Raw genomic sequence first — 14,747 nt, 5'->3', positions numbered from 1 at the left:
CAATAATTTAAAACTAAATTATACTCCACTAAAATTTTGTTAAATATTCATCATTACAAATACTATTATTGTCAAATTTTAAAAACGTTTCACAACTTATTACAAAACATTGTACATGCAAAGAATTTATCAAAGCAACATATAATTTAGTAACCACGTACAATTTTACTGTATGTTAAACCATTAAAAATATGCTCTTAAACCCTAAATTATTTCATTGTTAAAGTATGCTCTTTATCACCACCTATAAAATGTATTTTAAACAAATTTTATGTTGCTTGGCATAATTATAGTTCTTATAATTACAAAAATTGTTTTGTGACGTAATTTCTTTAACCATGAATTTTTTTTACTCCAAAGATATTTTGGATGAACAACTAGTGAAAATTGTCTACTCTATTACAATGATTTTAAACCAACCTAATCAAAGTTGAAAAATTGAAAGAAAATTAATATAACATAATAAAAATAAAAATTTGAATATTATAATCATGATGGTATATATAAAGCCTTAGATAAGTTCCCTGTTTTAAAAATCTCCGCGTAGCACCGATTACGTCCCGCAAAATCGCTAGTCCCACCCTCTCCACCTCGATTAATGACTAATCCCCGCCTAGCATCGATTATCCAATTATACCCGTCTAATTTGATTATAATCTGTCTAATCCAATTACTTCCCGCTTAATTTTGTATATACCGATTATTTTTAAAGCTAAATATAAATCATATATATATATTTTGTTATTTAGACATTTAAATTAAGAGTTTATGATGTTTTACAATAACTAATGTACACAATTTTAATGAAAAATCATAAAATTTTCTTTTAAAATTATGTTTTTATGTGTGTTTACGGTAATTTTAAAGACAATACTATAGTTTTATATTTTTTGATATTTTTTTTAACATAAACAGAATTATTCATATATTTAATACTATATATTTGAATTTTATTATTAATTTAACAGAATAACCCTAAAACTAGTTCCCGATTAATCCCCGTTTAATCCCTGATTTTCTTTCTAGGCGCTAGGCCCACCCCAACCGCCCGACTAGCGCCTAGCGATTTCTAAAACAGGGGATAATTTAGATATACAAAATAGAAACTTTATAAACATTCCAAAAAATGATATATGTCATAATCACGTTAATGATCAATGTCTTATTTACTCCTCAGAACTATTGCATTGTACCAAAACTACTTAGAACTATGACTTCATCTCAAATATTCTCGAATCGTAAGTTCTCACCTTATTTCTACCCCAATCAAAAGTTCTCATATATTTCTTTATATACCTGGATATAAACGGTTTACGAACCAAATTCGATAGAAAACCACATAAATCAAGTTTGAAACCAGTTTCAAAACGGTTTACCGTTTCAACTTCCAAAATTTCAAAATTGCTTCTCAATTACACGATCAAGCAGCTCTTGTTTCAGTACCGGATTCATTGACATTATCCAGAATAGAAAACTTTAGATTTTGACCAAATACAACAACCACCGACTAATCTTCGAAGCTTATAGCGCTACTATTTGTAGAATCACTTTTGGAATAGCGGACTTTATATACTTTGATTCCATTTCATTGCATCTGATAGCTTCCATTGAAGAAGCCGCACGAATAAAAGACCCACAATAGATCGGCAAAATTATATCAGAAAAAAAAATCAAAGATCAAAATCGCTTCTCAATTACTTGATCAAACAACTCTTGTTTCAGTACCGGATTTATTGACATTATCCAGAAGAGAAAACTTTAGATTTTGACCAAATACTTCAACAACTGACTAATCTTCGAAACTTATAACGCTACTAACTGTAAAATCACTTTTGGAACCTCCATCAGTGTCTCCATCCTTGATTAATTTAGCGGGCTTTATATACTTTGATTCCATTTCATTGCATATGATAGCTTCCACTGAAGAATCCGCACGAATAACAAACGCACAATATATCAGCAAAATTATATCAGAAAAAAAAAATCCAAAATTAAAGCTTTTGACATAAACATGTAAATTTTATGTAGATATAATGTTATTTTTTTAATTAGTTGTTCCTATTATGTTTCAAAAATAATAATTCTTTTGACATAACTTATGTTATTTTTTTAGATTTGTTATTTCCTATTTCTTGATTAATAATAATATACATGCTTAATGAATTATTTTTTTTGTTTATACATGTCAAAATTTAATTGAGAAAACACATAAGATTTAGTAAAAATATATTAGTTTTGTCAATTTTCCTTTTTGATTTAGGAAATTTTTTTATAGATATAAAAATGTAAATTTTATGTATATTTAATGTTATTTTCTTAATTAGCTGTTTTAAATAATAATAATAATTTTTAATGTTATTATCTTAATTAGTTGTTTTGAAAAATAATATTTTTTTTGACACATGTCAACATCTCATCAGTATACTTGACATGTGTCATAATCTTATTAAAGGCACCAGATGGCTAACTTGGAAAGCCAATCTACGACCACCATGATTGTAGTGCCATCCTCTGACCGTTGTAGCCCATCAACAAATTCCATTGAAATATCTTTCCAAAGCTTATCCGGAATGAGCAGCGGTTGCAACAGCCCTGATGGTGCTAATGTCGTCGCCTTTTCCCGCTGGAAAACATCATAAGACGCTATATTCTCCTTGACCAAGCGGTGTAATGCTGGCAGTATAACTTCCTAGCGAGACGATGGTACGTCCGTAAAACCCGAGAGTGCCTTCCTGCCGGCATGTCATGGTGCTCCTTAAGTAGTCGTGCAATAAACATAGATATAGGCGGAACCACCACCAGGTTCCGGTAGCAGACAAGGTCATTCCACCATGATTATGGGTTACGTGGGTGGTCATGAGCCAGTTTTCTAATCTGGATCATCTAAGAGTTGATTTTAGCAAACGAACGAATCTCGTCCCAAAGGGACGTCTGTTGTACAAATATGGCATGGAGAAACGGACTACCCGCCACACGGGACAATGCATCCGCAGCCGCATTCGACTTCTCCTAATCATACCCAACGAGCTTGTCCATCCACTTCTGCTTCTCCGGCATGAGTATCCTTTGCTCCAATAAATAACAAAAGCTTCTTTGGTCAGTTCGGATAATAAAATGATGGCCCAACAAGTATGGTCGCCATGTCCGTATAGCAATAACAATTGCTAACATTTCTCTTGCGTATGTCGACCAAGCTCTTTTTGCAACCCCGAGTGATCTTCTCATGAATGCGATCGGTCAATCTAGACAAGATGGCCCCAATTCCTTTACTAGACGCATTCGTCTAAATCACAAAGGGAATTGTGAAGTTTGTAAGTGCTAACGTCGGACTGGTAGTAAGAGCATTTTTCAGTTCCACAAACGCTTCCTCGACATTCTTATCCCACACAAACCCACTTTTCCAAAGCAAATTTGTTAACAGCCTATCAATCATCCCATAATCCCGAACAAACTTACGGTAATAACCCGTCAACCCAAGGAATTTACGAAATTTTGTGATGGTCGTTGGTAACGGCCATTCCAACATCTCTTGGATCTTAGTCCTGTAAATCTTCACACCGTCTCTGGAGATTATATGCCCCAAGTATTCCAATTCTTGCTGGCTGAAGTCGCACTTCTTAAAATTTACCGCTAGTTGATGTTGACTGAGCCAGAAAAAAACTTGACGGATGTGAGCCAAGTGTTCCTCCCAGGTCCGGCTATAGAAGAGTATGTCGTCAAAGAACACCAACACGAACAACCGGAAAACGGGTCAGAAAATTCTGTCCATGAGCGCTTTGAACGTAGAGGGGGCGTTGCATAGCCCCAAAAGGCATGACAAAGTACTCGTAATTTCTTTTATGTGTTTGGAAAGCAGTCGTAGAGACGTTTCCTTCGTGCATCCGAACCTGGTGATAATCCGCCGTAAGATCCAATTTTGTGAAGTACAAAGCCCCATAAAGCTCATCCAACATGTCGTCCACAGTCGGGATAAGAAAGCGATCAATAATGGTTGCCCATTAAGAGCCCTATAGTCTGTACAAAACCTCCTTGTTCCATCCTTTTTTAAAAACAACAACACCAGAGATGAAAATGGGCTTGAACTCGCGCGCACAATCCCGACACCTAGTATCTCTCCTACCTGCTTCTCTATCTCATTCTTCTGGTAATGGACTTAAAGATTGGTTCGCATGTTGATCGGGTTTATCCTCTCCTTCAATGAAATTTTGTATGCTCAATTGGGCACTGCGGAGGCAGCGTCGATGGGGCCTTAAATAGATCCTTGTACTCTGACAACAACGACTCATCTCCTGGGGAACATTCTGTTTCCCACCGTCGGTCTCTGCAACCTGAATTGCGAACAGTTCATACTGCCGCCGAAACTCCTTTTGAATTTCCTCCAAATCCATCTACTGTAGATGTGAGTGTAGTCCCTGTAGTTTACATGACTTCTGTTCCCATTGAAATTCCATGGTATGCAGTTTCCAATTGCAGAGAACCGGCCCCAATGGGCTCAACCATTGTACTCCTAAGACGACATTCAGACTTGCCATAGGTAAAACATACAATGTTAGAGCAAACTTGCCCTCACCCATTTCCAACTCCACCTCGTCCAACTTCCCTTGACACCGTAAAGGCTTCCTGTCCGCAACTCAAACAGCAACAAATGGGACTGATAGGAAGTTTCAATTCCCTTGCAGTCCTCTCGCAGATGAAATTGTGGGTCGAACAACTGTCAGTCAAGACCGTTAGAGAGTGTTTGTTGACATGTGCATTCAAACGAATAGTCTGAGGCATGTTTCACCTCGTCAGTGCATACACAATGATCTATGGTTCCGTCTCCTGTCCTTCTTCCCCATCTGCTTCATCATCATCCTCATCATTCTTGCCCTCGATGATGAATAGCTGCGGTTGTTTACACTTATGGCCCGATATAAATTTTTCATCTCAACTAAAGCATAGACCCAAGCTACGATTCCTCTTAAGCTCCTCCCAACTTAATTTTCGTGGTGTCTGTAGACAAAGCGCCTTCATTGGTAGTTCAGATTCCTTGAACTGGTTTACTCGACTGGTAACCGGTGCTAGTGATCGTTGTATCTGCAACCTAAAGTTAGACTTTCTCTTCTGGCGATAAAGCTGTTCATCCTTCATATGTGCAAAATTTATAAACCTCACTTAGTGACTTAGGTCAAAACATACGGACACTGTCGGCTATCGTCGGATCGATCCCTCCCACAAATGTACCCATCAATGCCTTATGTGTCCATCCCTCCACCTTGTTCTACAATCTCACAAACTCCTACTGGTATTCATGAAGCGAGTATCGTTGCTGGATTTTAGACAAGGCTTCGTCAAAGTCTTCTCCTTCGATGAGTCCAAAACGTACCCACAAGGCCACAACTCCTCCTCAAAGATTGGGCAAGTAAGGTTAACCGCAGCTTCTGTCAGTGCCTTAGACGTGGCTTGCCACTACTAGTTGGCTTCACCTTCCGAGTGGTATGATGCAAAACCCGACCTTGTGATCATCAAGCGTGTGATTATAATCAAAATATTTCTTCAGCTTGATGATCCACGCAGTGGGGTCGCCTCCCTTGAAGCGTTGGAACTCAAACTTCACCCTCCGTCCTAGAACAAATAGATTCAGATTCTCTCCCTGATTTCTCGGTTGAAGCTGATGCTCCTCCCCCACATTAGGTTGACTACCCCGGCCCGTATTACCTCCTCCTTCGCGGGCAGCGTTCACCGCTGTTGTAAGCCTATTGATCACCTCCTCCATCTTTTGGATTTTGTCCCCGAACCCTTGATTCAACTGTTGAACCTCCTCCTTCAACTCAAGAAGGTTGGATTTCAAGTCCCCGATCCTCTCTTTGTTGGTTCTCGCCATGATCGATGAAAAAGTGTTGATAGCAAGTTTTGACACCACGAAGTGTGGTCCGGATCAAAACAAAGATAGAGTGGCTCTCATACCACGTTGATAGGTCCCAATCAGAGTAAAGAGCGCAAGAGCACAAGAACACAAGGTTTTTTTAATGGGCAGTTAAAACTACCTCTTTACTAAGCTTCCATTAGTTTATATAATAGTAAACGTACTACAAGACTAGAAAATAGAGATAATAATAACACGTAAAAGATAACATCAAATCGTAGAACACCCTAATCTAACATTATTCAACGATTTCCTAAAACGGTAAAACACCAAAACCGTAGACCGCCAAGACGAACATAACCACATTGCGAGGGTTTGGCCGCGAATCCGTATGGGCCTGCTGGACTGCTGCAACTGTGGTCCATCACTAAGCTGTAGAAATAAGGACTTTCACTATAATATTTTTTATGATCGATTAGTAAAAGCTATTACTACAGAAATTACGAGTTTAAATAACTACCGAAAATATGGAGAAATGTGTCTTCAAAAGACAAGAAAAAAAAAATCAATGGTAAATCAACTGAAATTTTGTTAAATTATTTTATCAGTAAAATTTTATGAGATTTTACATTGATATTGTGGAGGAAAAAACAAAAACTGTTGGCTTTTATTATTTTAAACCCAAATTTACCTGACTTTTAAAAAACTGTGAAATTAAAGAACAAATTAAAAGGAAAGGTTGTGAAAACTTTTAAATTAGTAAAAGCCAAAAAATAATAAAACTATAGAAAATTTATACAAATTGTACATCCTTTAAAGCCCTTGCCACCACCGTACATTACTTTAGAATTTGACTATATACAAATGTTTTGGGCAAAATTACATACATATGTCTACAAGTTTATATATTCAGTCATAAATTACAAAATTATATCTTTATCTGAAATTACTTTAGACTTTTATAAAAAATAATTTTTTAACTTCTTATGAACAAACATCTATGTCATTTTCGCATACTGGTCCTTAATTTTGAGTTATTTCCAAGTTTAATTGCATTTTTCTTTTTTATTCATATTGAAGTTTAGTTGTGTTTTCTCGAATATCTGTTACTAGGTAAGAACCCACGCTTATGTCAAATTATTATGAGTGAAATTATTATTTGGTATCTAAAATTTGTTTGTGTAAAATGAAATATGTAATTAAAATTTTCTTTTCTATTTTATTTAAATTTGCGTTTATTTTTATGTTAAAATATGGTTTATCTGTCAAATATTAAGACGTGGTGGAAATTTTTTTTATAAAATGTAACCATTAATGGAAATATGATTTTTGTGTATAAAATTCATATCTTTTTACGTTTCACATTATTATTTACATAAAAAAAAAAATTGGGTATTGTTTCTCTTCTTTCTTTTCAAACCGAAATATGTTTTTAAAACGTTTTTACTGAAAAAGAAACATTTTAATGTAGTTGTCAAATAAATAAATAAAACATTTTAATGTTGGTAACAACTTATTACTGACCTTCATGTATATCTTCATATAATTATAACCAAGCTTTTTGCTTTGTAAGCAAAGACACCAGACTATATATATAAGAAGGACGATCCGAAAGTGACATGGTTCAAGAACACAATGGTCCACTACATAAAAGAAAAGTAAACTATATTGCATCACCAAACCAACACACTTCACTTTTTCTACTAGTTAAGAAACTAACAAACCAAAGATCTCACAAAAAGAGGTAACAAGACCAAACTATTATTAACTGCATATTGGTAGGTTTTAGGTGGTGGTTTATCTTAAGGTTTTAGGGGTTTGGTACTTTCACTCTTCATCATCCTCATCTCCATCACCACCAGAAGCTTTCTTGGCCCCGGCTTTCTCGTTCCTTCTCTTCACTCTTCCAGGTCGACCACCACCGAAAGGACTAGTCAGAGAAAAGTCTACGTGTTTCTGCGACTCTACTCTCACCATGAACGATGGAATGTTCACAAGTTGCCTCCCAACCCTAAACCGAATCGAAAATAGAATTAGGTCAAGAATCAGCTTTGTAACAATTGGCTTCATCTTTAGCCGTAAGTGCAACGAAATTGGAATGATCCACCCAAGACTATACCCGAGTTAAGCAAGACACAAAACCTATACGCCTCAACACAATTGAGTTTGATCAGAGAAGTTAACTAAATGCTGTTCCCAAGATCATACTAACTCAAAAGACATTACCTATACACTTAACACAATTAAGTTCATTTCGAGCCGTGAACTGTGACAAATTAGAAGTATCTACCCGGTTTAAAGCCACATTTTAATAAACACTATACCCAAGATTGTACCAATTCCAAAGGAACGATTTTTACCTGATGTGCCTCTGTCGGATAAGAACACGCGCGTGGTGAATGGACTTGGCCATACCAGACTTGAAGACAATAGTTTGGAGGCGACGTTCAAGGAAATTCTCAACAGTCAAAGCAAGAACGTAGTCAAGCTTGTTCTGGCTTTCATCAAGAAGACCATATCGGTTCATTCTCCTAAGTAGAGCTTCACCTTCAAAGATACGACGAGGGTTCTTCTCATCAAGAGTCAAAAGTTCCCTCGCAGCGTTACGGATACGGCTAAGTGCATACTGAACCCTCCAAAGCTCTCTCTTGCAACGAAGACCGTATTCTCCGACAAGCTTCAACTCGGCATCGAGACGCTCTTTCTCGTAAGGACGCCGTGGCTTCTTGAACGTTTTGCCATCTATTTTAAAAAATCAAATCATTAAAAAATCACATACAAAGAACAACAACAACAAAACAGAGTATAAATAAAAACCCAATTTTTCACACATAAGAAACAGAGCAGAGCTGAAATTTCACATCAAATTACAATACACTACAAATATTTTGCATGTCTAGAAATTTTTAATGATCATTTTTGAAAAGTACAGAGAAATTAAACGAATAATAGAAGCAAACACAGGGAAAAAACTAAACTTTAAGTAAAATTCGAGGCAGAAAAACAGAGCAGCATGGGGAAAGAATCGATTTTAGAAAATACAGAAAGGGGGAAACATAAGAAAATAGAAGATAGAGAGATGAGAGCTCACAGTTGCGGTAGAATCTGACGTTTACCATAGCTGCTGCTGCTGCTGCTCAAACAAAAACGAGTTGATCGCGACGAAGAAGACGAAGAGCTTTTTATATTACACAAAACTATGACAAAAAAACCTAAAGCGGCTCTAGTCTCAATGACTCATTTTTATTTTGTTTGTTTTGGGCTTTAAAACATTTGGGTTGGCCCATTGGGCTTCCTTAAAAAAATGAAGAAAAAAGATTGTATTTTTTGGGAAATACCCTTAGACAGCAGCATACCACTAAAGACTAAAAGTCTAGTAATGCTGGTGGGTTAACCTATATTTGAGTAAATTAATGTGTAAACAAATGCTACTTCTGATACTTAACTTTTGATGTGGTAATTTAAACCTACAATTGTCATTCTTAAATATCTCTTCTTACTTTTTATATACCATGAAAACTATATCCCATTTGTAATGTATATATGAACATAAAAGAAACAACTACCAAACACAATTATCTATTAATTGAACTCTCTTTGTTAAATAAGAAACAAAATCAGAAAAAGTTTATTGTGAAGAAATGTAACTTTCTAATGGTCTCTAATTTATTACACTTAATTTACATATGAGCAACATCTAGAAAACCTCTTTGATGACTCTTGTCTCTTCTGGATTCACAAGAAGATTCAATTTTGGAAAGATTCAGACCAATAAAAATCGAAAGAATGAAGAATCCATAAAACTTTTGCTTAACAATTACTATAACTAGTAATTTAACCATTACTTGTCTCTGCAAAATCACTAAGAAACTACTTTATTGGAATTTCCTTCAAACCAAACTCTTCTTCTTTACGCCTGAAACAATACACAAAGCTTTCAGCAAAAATCCACAATTATATCATAACATTTCTCAAAACACACAAAAAAAAAAAAATCTAGCAAGTACTTACTTATTGACTAACTTGATTAGTGAAGCTGGTCTTTCATATCCTCTATTTTCCTTGTTTTGACCTTTCACTTTCTCTTCTTTTGACTCCATCTTCCAAGAAGCTTTACTCAACGATTCACCTAACAACTCTGCAATATTTGTCGCCATTGCTTCAACCTTCTCCACAAATGGGAAGTTCTTCTCTTCAAATTGATTAGATAACCAAAGATACGTAGACAATATTTGGTGTTTACTCTCTAAAGCCAATAGCTCGGTGTCGTTCTTAGCAGAACCCTTTGGCATCCCCATAGCAACATTAACCGGCATATCTAGGCTATATGTTGAAGCAAAGCGAAACAGATGGTACATCGCTTTCGGATTTCTGATATTAACCGGTGCAAAACAGAAGTTAAACCGTTCTTCTAGAGACAATCCTGGTACCTTCTCCAACATGTTCGCTACTTTCTTCACATGATCATGACGGCACAGGAAGTAAGAACCATCGAGTTTGCAATGTTTTCCAAAATGCTCCAAGAGCGCAGAAAAGGCCATATCTGGAACTTGTGCAGCGAAAAGCTCAATCTGTTCAAAGAACGGGAAAAGCCCAACCTTTGTAACTTCATCAAATGGTTGTTGCAAACAGTCAATTAGATAGTTTAGATCTTCTGCGTGTAGCGTCGTTGTAAGCCCATCTGGATAACGGCTTCCTCTCCTTCCAGCTCTCCCTGCTATCTGTTTTACCTGTGATGCACCAACTGGAACCATCTTATCGCCGTTATACTTGCTCAAACTGTAAAATACAACCCTTCTTATGTTAAGATTCAATCCCATTCCAACAGCATCACTCGCAACCAAAACATCATACTCGTTTTCTTGATCGTTAAACAGATTAGCTTGCTGTCTCCTCGTTTCAGGAGGCAATGCACCGTAAATAACACAGCATCGATGATTTGTATGTTTTTCAATAGCCATCTTAATTTCAAATATCTCTCTTCTAGAGAACGCAACAACACAATCCCCTGACTTAACATTTTTCAGATCTCCTAATAAGGTCTTAGCTTCTACGACTAACGGTTTGAACCTCTCGTAATGCTCTTCAACTAACTCGTCCCCTGTATCAGCACACATCTTACGCACAATATCCAAAACACTCGGGTCTCCACACAAATGAATCTCATCAGCTTTTAATCCAAGCAAAGCTTTTGTCCAAGCGTGACCTCTACTAGGATCCGCCATCATTTGTATTTCATCGATCACAGCCACTTCATATAACTCATCCGTAGAAACCATTTCAACCGTACAAGAAACATGCTTGGCAAACGGAACATGTTTCTTCTCTTGTCCAGTCAAGAGAGTACAGTATATCCCTAGAACATTTACTTTATCGAAAACTTCCATGGCTAATAACCTAAGTGGGCTGCAATACAATCCGTTCTTCGCTTCCATAAACCGTTGCAAAGCATTGTACGTTTTGCCACTGTTGGTCGGTCCACAATGGTACACGATTTTACGCTTCATAGCTCGAGCAAAAGGAAACCAAGTCGCGGGTTTCGTGAGGTCTGCAGTATCAACAATACTCTTAAAACGTTTGATCTCATCAGGGAACTCCTCAATACAGAATTCAACAAACACAGGGAACAAAAACTTAACAGCTTCATCTGTTGGCCCAACAGGAACAAGATCCTGAACAACCTCAATTCTACATTTCTCAAAGAAGAAGTCCCTGAACTTGCTAACAGCAGTTGGGAAAAACGATTTCCCAATATAGATCGCAAGAGCCTGATTCGCCGCCCAACCTGACTGTGCAAAATACCCGAAAATCTCATGTAAAGTATCCCATTCACTACGCTGAAGCTTAGAACGCACTTCACTTTCCCTAAGCTCTCTGTATAAATCAACAGGATCATGATACCGATCGTTCAAAGCACGAGCAGCCTCGCTACTACTCTCAGAAACCGCTGAATCATTCATCAAGCAATCATCTACATCACCAAGTTCATTAACTACACCTTCCTCATCACAATCATCACTCTCAGAACCAGAACCAACACTTCTTCCACAATCCTCCATATCATCATTTCCCCCGTTACTATCCACTGTAGACGAAAAGCCCCTAACTTTACCAATCACAAAGCTCCCAAATCTGTAATCATTCCATGGAAGCCGAATCCGAACCGGATTCTCCGAACCAAACCGCCTCGTGGGCACATCAGAAACAGGATTACAAAGAAATCTAGATTCAGATTCTCTCAAAGAATGTAAATTTCGTGTCGAATATAGAACCCTAACCCTAGAAGTATATGCTCTACGCAAAACCCCAGCTACGCCTCTCGCCATGGTCACGAACTCAAATAAAAAAAAAAAGAATTGAGATTTGACAATATTGCAGTGTAGTAGTTTTGAGCCCTGTTCGAGGAAAAAGTCGCCTCCTTTATCGTATTACTCCAAATGGGTTTGTTGGATTCAAAGGAGATTAAAAATAGTAAAACGAGCTCGAAGCGTATAGAGAGGGAGAGAGAAGTGATGGTGGGCGTTTTAAAGCGAGAGAAGTAAAACCCTACACCATTTTTATTCGAATTTTAATCTCCTATCCCACTTTTCCTTACAACAATTTCTCAAAAAACCCCCCTTATTCTCACTAAAAAAAAGTACGAAACTATTCAGTTGTACTGGCATATCTGGGATTCCAGGTGTGCACATGATCCTTTATTAAGGATAATATTGTCTTTTTACCATTAAAGTATTTTGAGAAATTGTTTTAATGGAAAAAGGATATGAGATTTTAATCCTTTTTATTCTACTCTGGTAACAACACTAGTTTATTTAGTTCCCACAATTACTAAAATAAAAAGAGAGATAAACACTAGTAATTTTTTTTATATATATTTTTTTTATGAATTCTAACTTTTTAAGTTTTTATTAAGATGAAAATTTTCATATAGCCCAAGTTTTTTAAAATCATGTGATACATTTGGAAAATTAAATATGGAAAAAAAACCATTGCAATATAGTAAAAATTTGGTTAGAAACATTTTAAAGATTCTTATTTTTTTTTGTTCCCATTGGACATTACAGTTCAGAGAATTGAGACAACAACGATGGTAATTTTTGCTATTCTCTCATGAACTTTTCTCTTCCAGTGAGATCTGTAACTCCAAATCTTCATTTCCTCTCTTGATCTTAAGTTTCACCTTATCACCTACATTGTACTCATCCAATATCTTCATCAACTCCGCTTTGTTTTTAACCTGATTAAAACCACAGAACAATCAGAAAATAGCTTATTCACTTGATCATAAATATGTCAACTTAAAAAAAAACTCTGAAATGCAGGTCTAATGTTAAGTCAGGATCAGATAACAAACCTATGCTTAGCTGAGATTGAAATGATTATGCGGTTCAATGGAAGCTCTCTGTCAACTATTGTGAATATGCCTAAACCAGACCAATCTGTGATGGATAATAATGAGAATATGTTTCTGATAGATGAGAGAAACTACATGCGTGATGAACAAAGAGAGGATTTAGAGAGGTTGTTACGTATGTCAACCGATGAACAACGAAGTGTCTACCTAGAAACTATTGAAGCTGTAAATTGTAATAAGAGAGGTATGTTTTTTGTTCATGGATTTGGTGGAACTGGAAAAACATTCTTGTGGAGTATTCTTGGTGTTGATATTCGATCTAGGGGTGATATTGTTCTTAATGTTGCATCAAGTGGTATAGCTGCTTTACTTATGGAAGGTGGCAGGACAGCTCATTCCAGATTTGGAATACCCATCCATGTGGATGAATATACAATATGTTCGATAGATGGTAAATCACATCTTGTCGAGTTAATTAGAGAAGCAAAGCTCATTATATGGGATGAGGCTCCAATGATGAACAAATTTTGTTTTGAAACCTTGGGTAGGAGTATGCGAGATATTATGAAATGTGATCGGGTCTTTGGAGATAAGGTTTTTGTTTTAGGGGGTGATTTTAAACAAATTCTACCGGTTGTACCAGAGGCTGGTAGAGTTGGGACAGTTTTAGCTTCTATAAACTCATCGTTGTTTTGGGATAGTTGTAAAGTACTTTGGCTTACACAAAACATGAGGCTTCGCAAGGCCAAAAATAGTCAGGATGCAGATGCTCTCTCTACGTTTTCAAAATGGCTACTCGATATTGGGGATGGCAAGATCAACGAACCTAACAGTGGTGAGGTCGAAATAGAAATACCTGAGGATTTAGTAATTGCTGCATGTGACAATCCTATACAAGCAATTGTTAAACAAATATACGGTACATCATTTGCAACAAGGACCAATGCAAAATTCTTTTGCGAAAGAGTTATTCTTAGTCCAAGAAATGATGACATCGATAAAATAAATCAATATATGCTCTCTCAACTTCCAGGTATATTAAGAGTGCAATTTTTTTTTGGCAAACAAAATTCAATATAACGGTTTCTTATTTTGGTTTTATTATATCCAGGGGAAGAGAGACAATATTTGAGTTCAGACAGCATCGAGACTTCCGATACAAGTGCTTACGACGATATGATATACACTCAGGAATTCTTAAACAGTATTCACGTTTCTGGATTACCTAACCATGTTTTGACGATGAAAAAGGGAGCACCTATCATGTTGCTTAGGAATATTGATCCTAAAGGAGGTTTATGCAATGGTACGAGATTGATTGTCACTCAAATGGCTAATCATGTTATTGAAGCAAGGATTGTAACAGGTAAAAGAAACGTCAGCGATAAAGTTCTTATCCCTAGGATGTTTGTGTCGCCACCGGATGCAAAGTTTCCCTTTCGTATGAGGCGTCGTCAGTTTTCCATTGCTCTTGCATTTGCGATCACTATAAACAAAAGCCAAGGTCAGACGTTGGAACATGTTGGATTGTATCTACCCAAGCCGGTA

The 14,747-nt window shown here is 36.5% G+C and overlaps 2 protein-coding genes across 3 annotated transcripts; both read right to left on the bottom strand.

Annotated features, from left to right (window-relative positions):
• Positions 1–7,403: 7,403 nt before the first annotated feature.
• On the bottom strand, positions 7,404–9,084 carry LOC104724336 (small ribosomal subunit protein uS4y). The gene is made up of 3 exons (XM_010442796.3): positions 8,937–9,084; positions 8,206–8,587; positions 7,404–7,856 (listed from the first exon to the last, which is right to left on the bottom strand). The coding sequence occupies exons 1-3, from the start codon at positions 8,962–8,964 to the stop codon at positions 7,673–7,675; spliced, it is 594 nt and encodes a 197-aa protein (XP_010441098.1). The 5' UTR covers positions 8,965–9,084; the 3' UTR covers positions 7,404–7,672.
• Positions 9,085–9,441: 357 nt separating this feature from the next.
• On the bottom strand, positions 9,442–12,514 carry LOC104724335 (DExH-box ATP-dependent RNA helicase DExH18, mitochondrial). Of its 2 annotated transcripts, XM_010442795.3 has the most exons (2): positions 9,857–12,514; positions 9,442–9,761 (listed from the first exon to the last, which is right to left on the bottom strand). In XM_010442795.3, exons 1-2 carry the CDS (start codon positions 12,169–12,171, stop codon positions 9,716–9,718), a joined length of 2,361 nt encoding a protein of 786 aa, XP_010441097.2. In that variant the 5' UTR covers positions 12,172–12,514; the 3' UTR covers positions 9,442–9,715. The 2 variants fall into 2 exon arrangements, with proteins under 2 accessions (XP_010441097.2, XP_087328379.1); XM_087472253.1 differs by lacking the exon at positions 9,442–9,761 and having other exon boundaries at positions 9,853–12,430.
• Between the last annotated feature and the right edge of the window lie 2,233 nt (positions 12,515–14,747).

The sequence above is a fragment of the Camelina sativa genome, chromosome 11, assembly GCF_030686135.1.
Source record: "Camelina sativa cultivar CO46 ecotype springtype chromosome 11, ASM3068613v1".
Taxonomy (NCBI): domain Eukaryota; kingdom Viridiplantae; phylum Streptophyta; class Magnoliopsida; order Brassicales; family Brassicaceae; genus Camelina; species Camelina sativa.
Note: the sequence above shows the minus strand (reverse complement) of the source record. Positions and strands in the feature narration are given on the sequence as shown.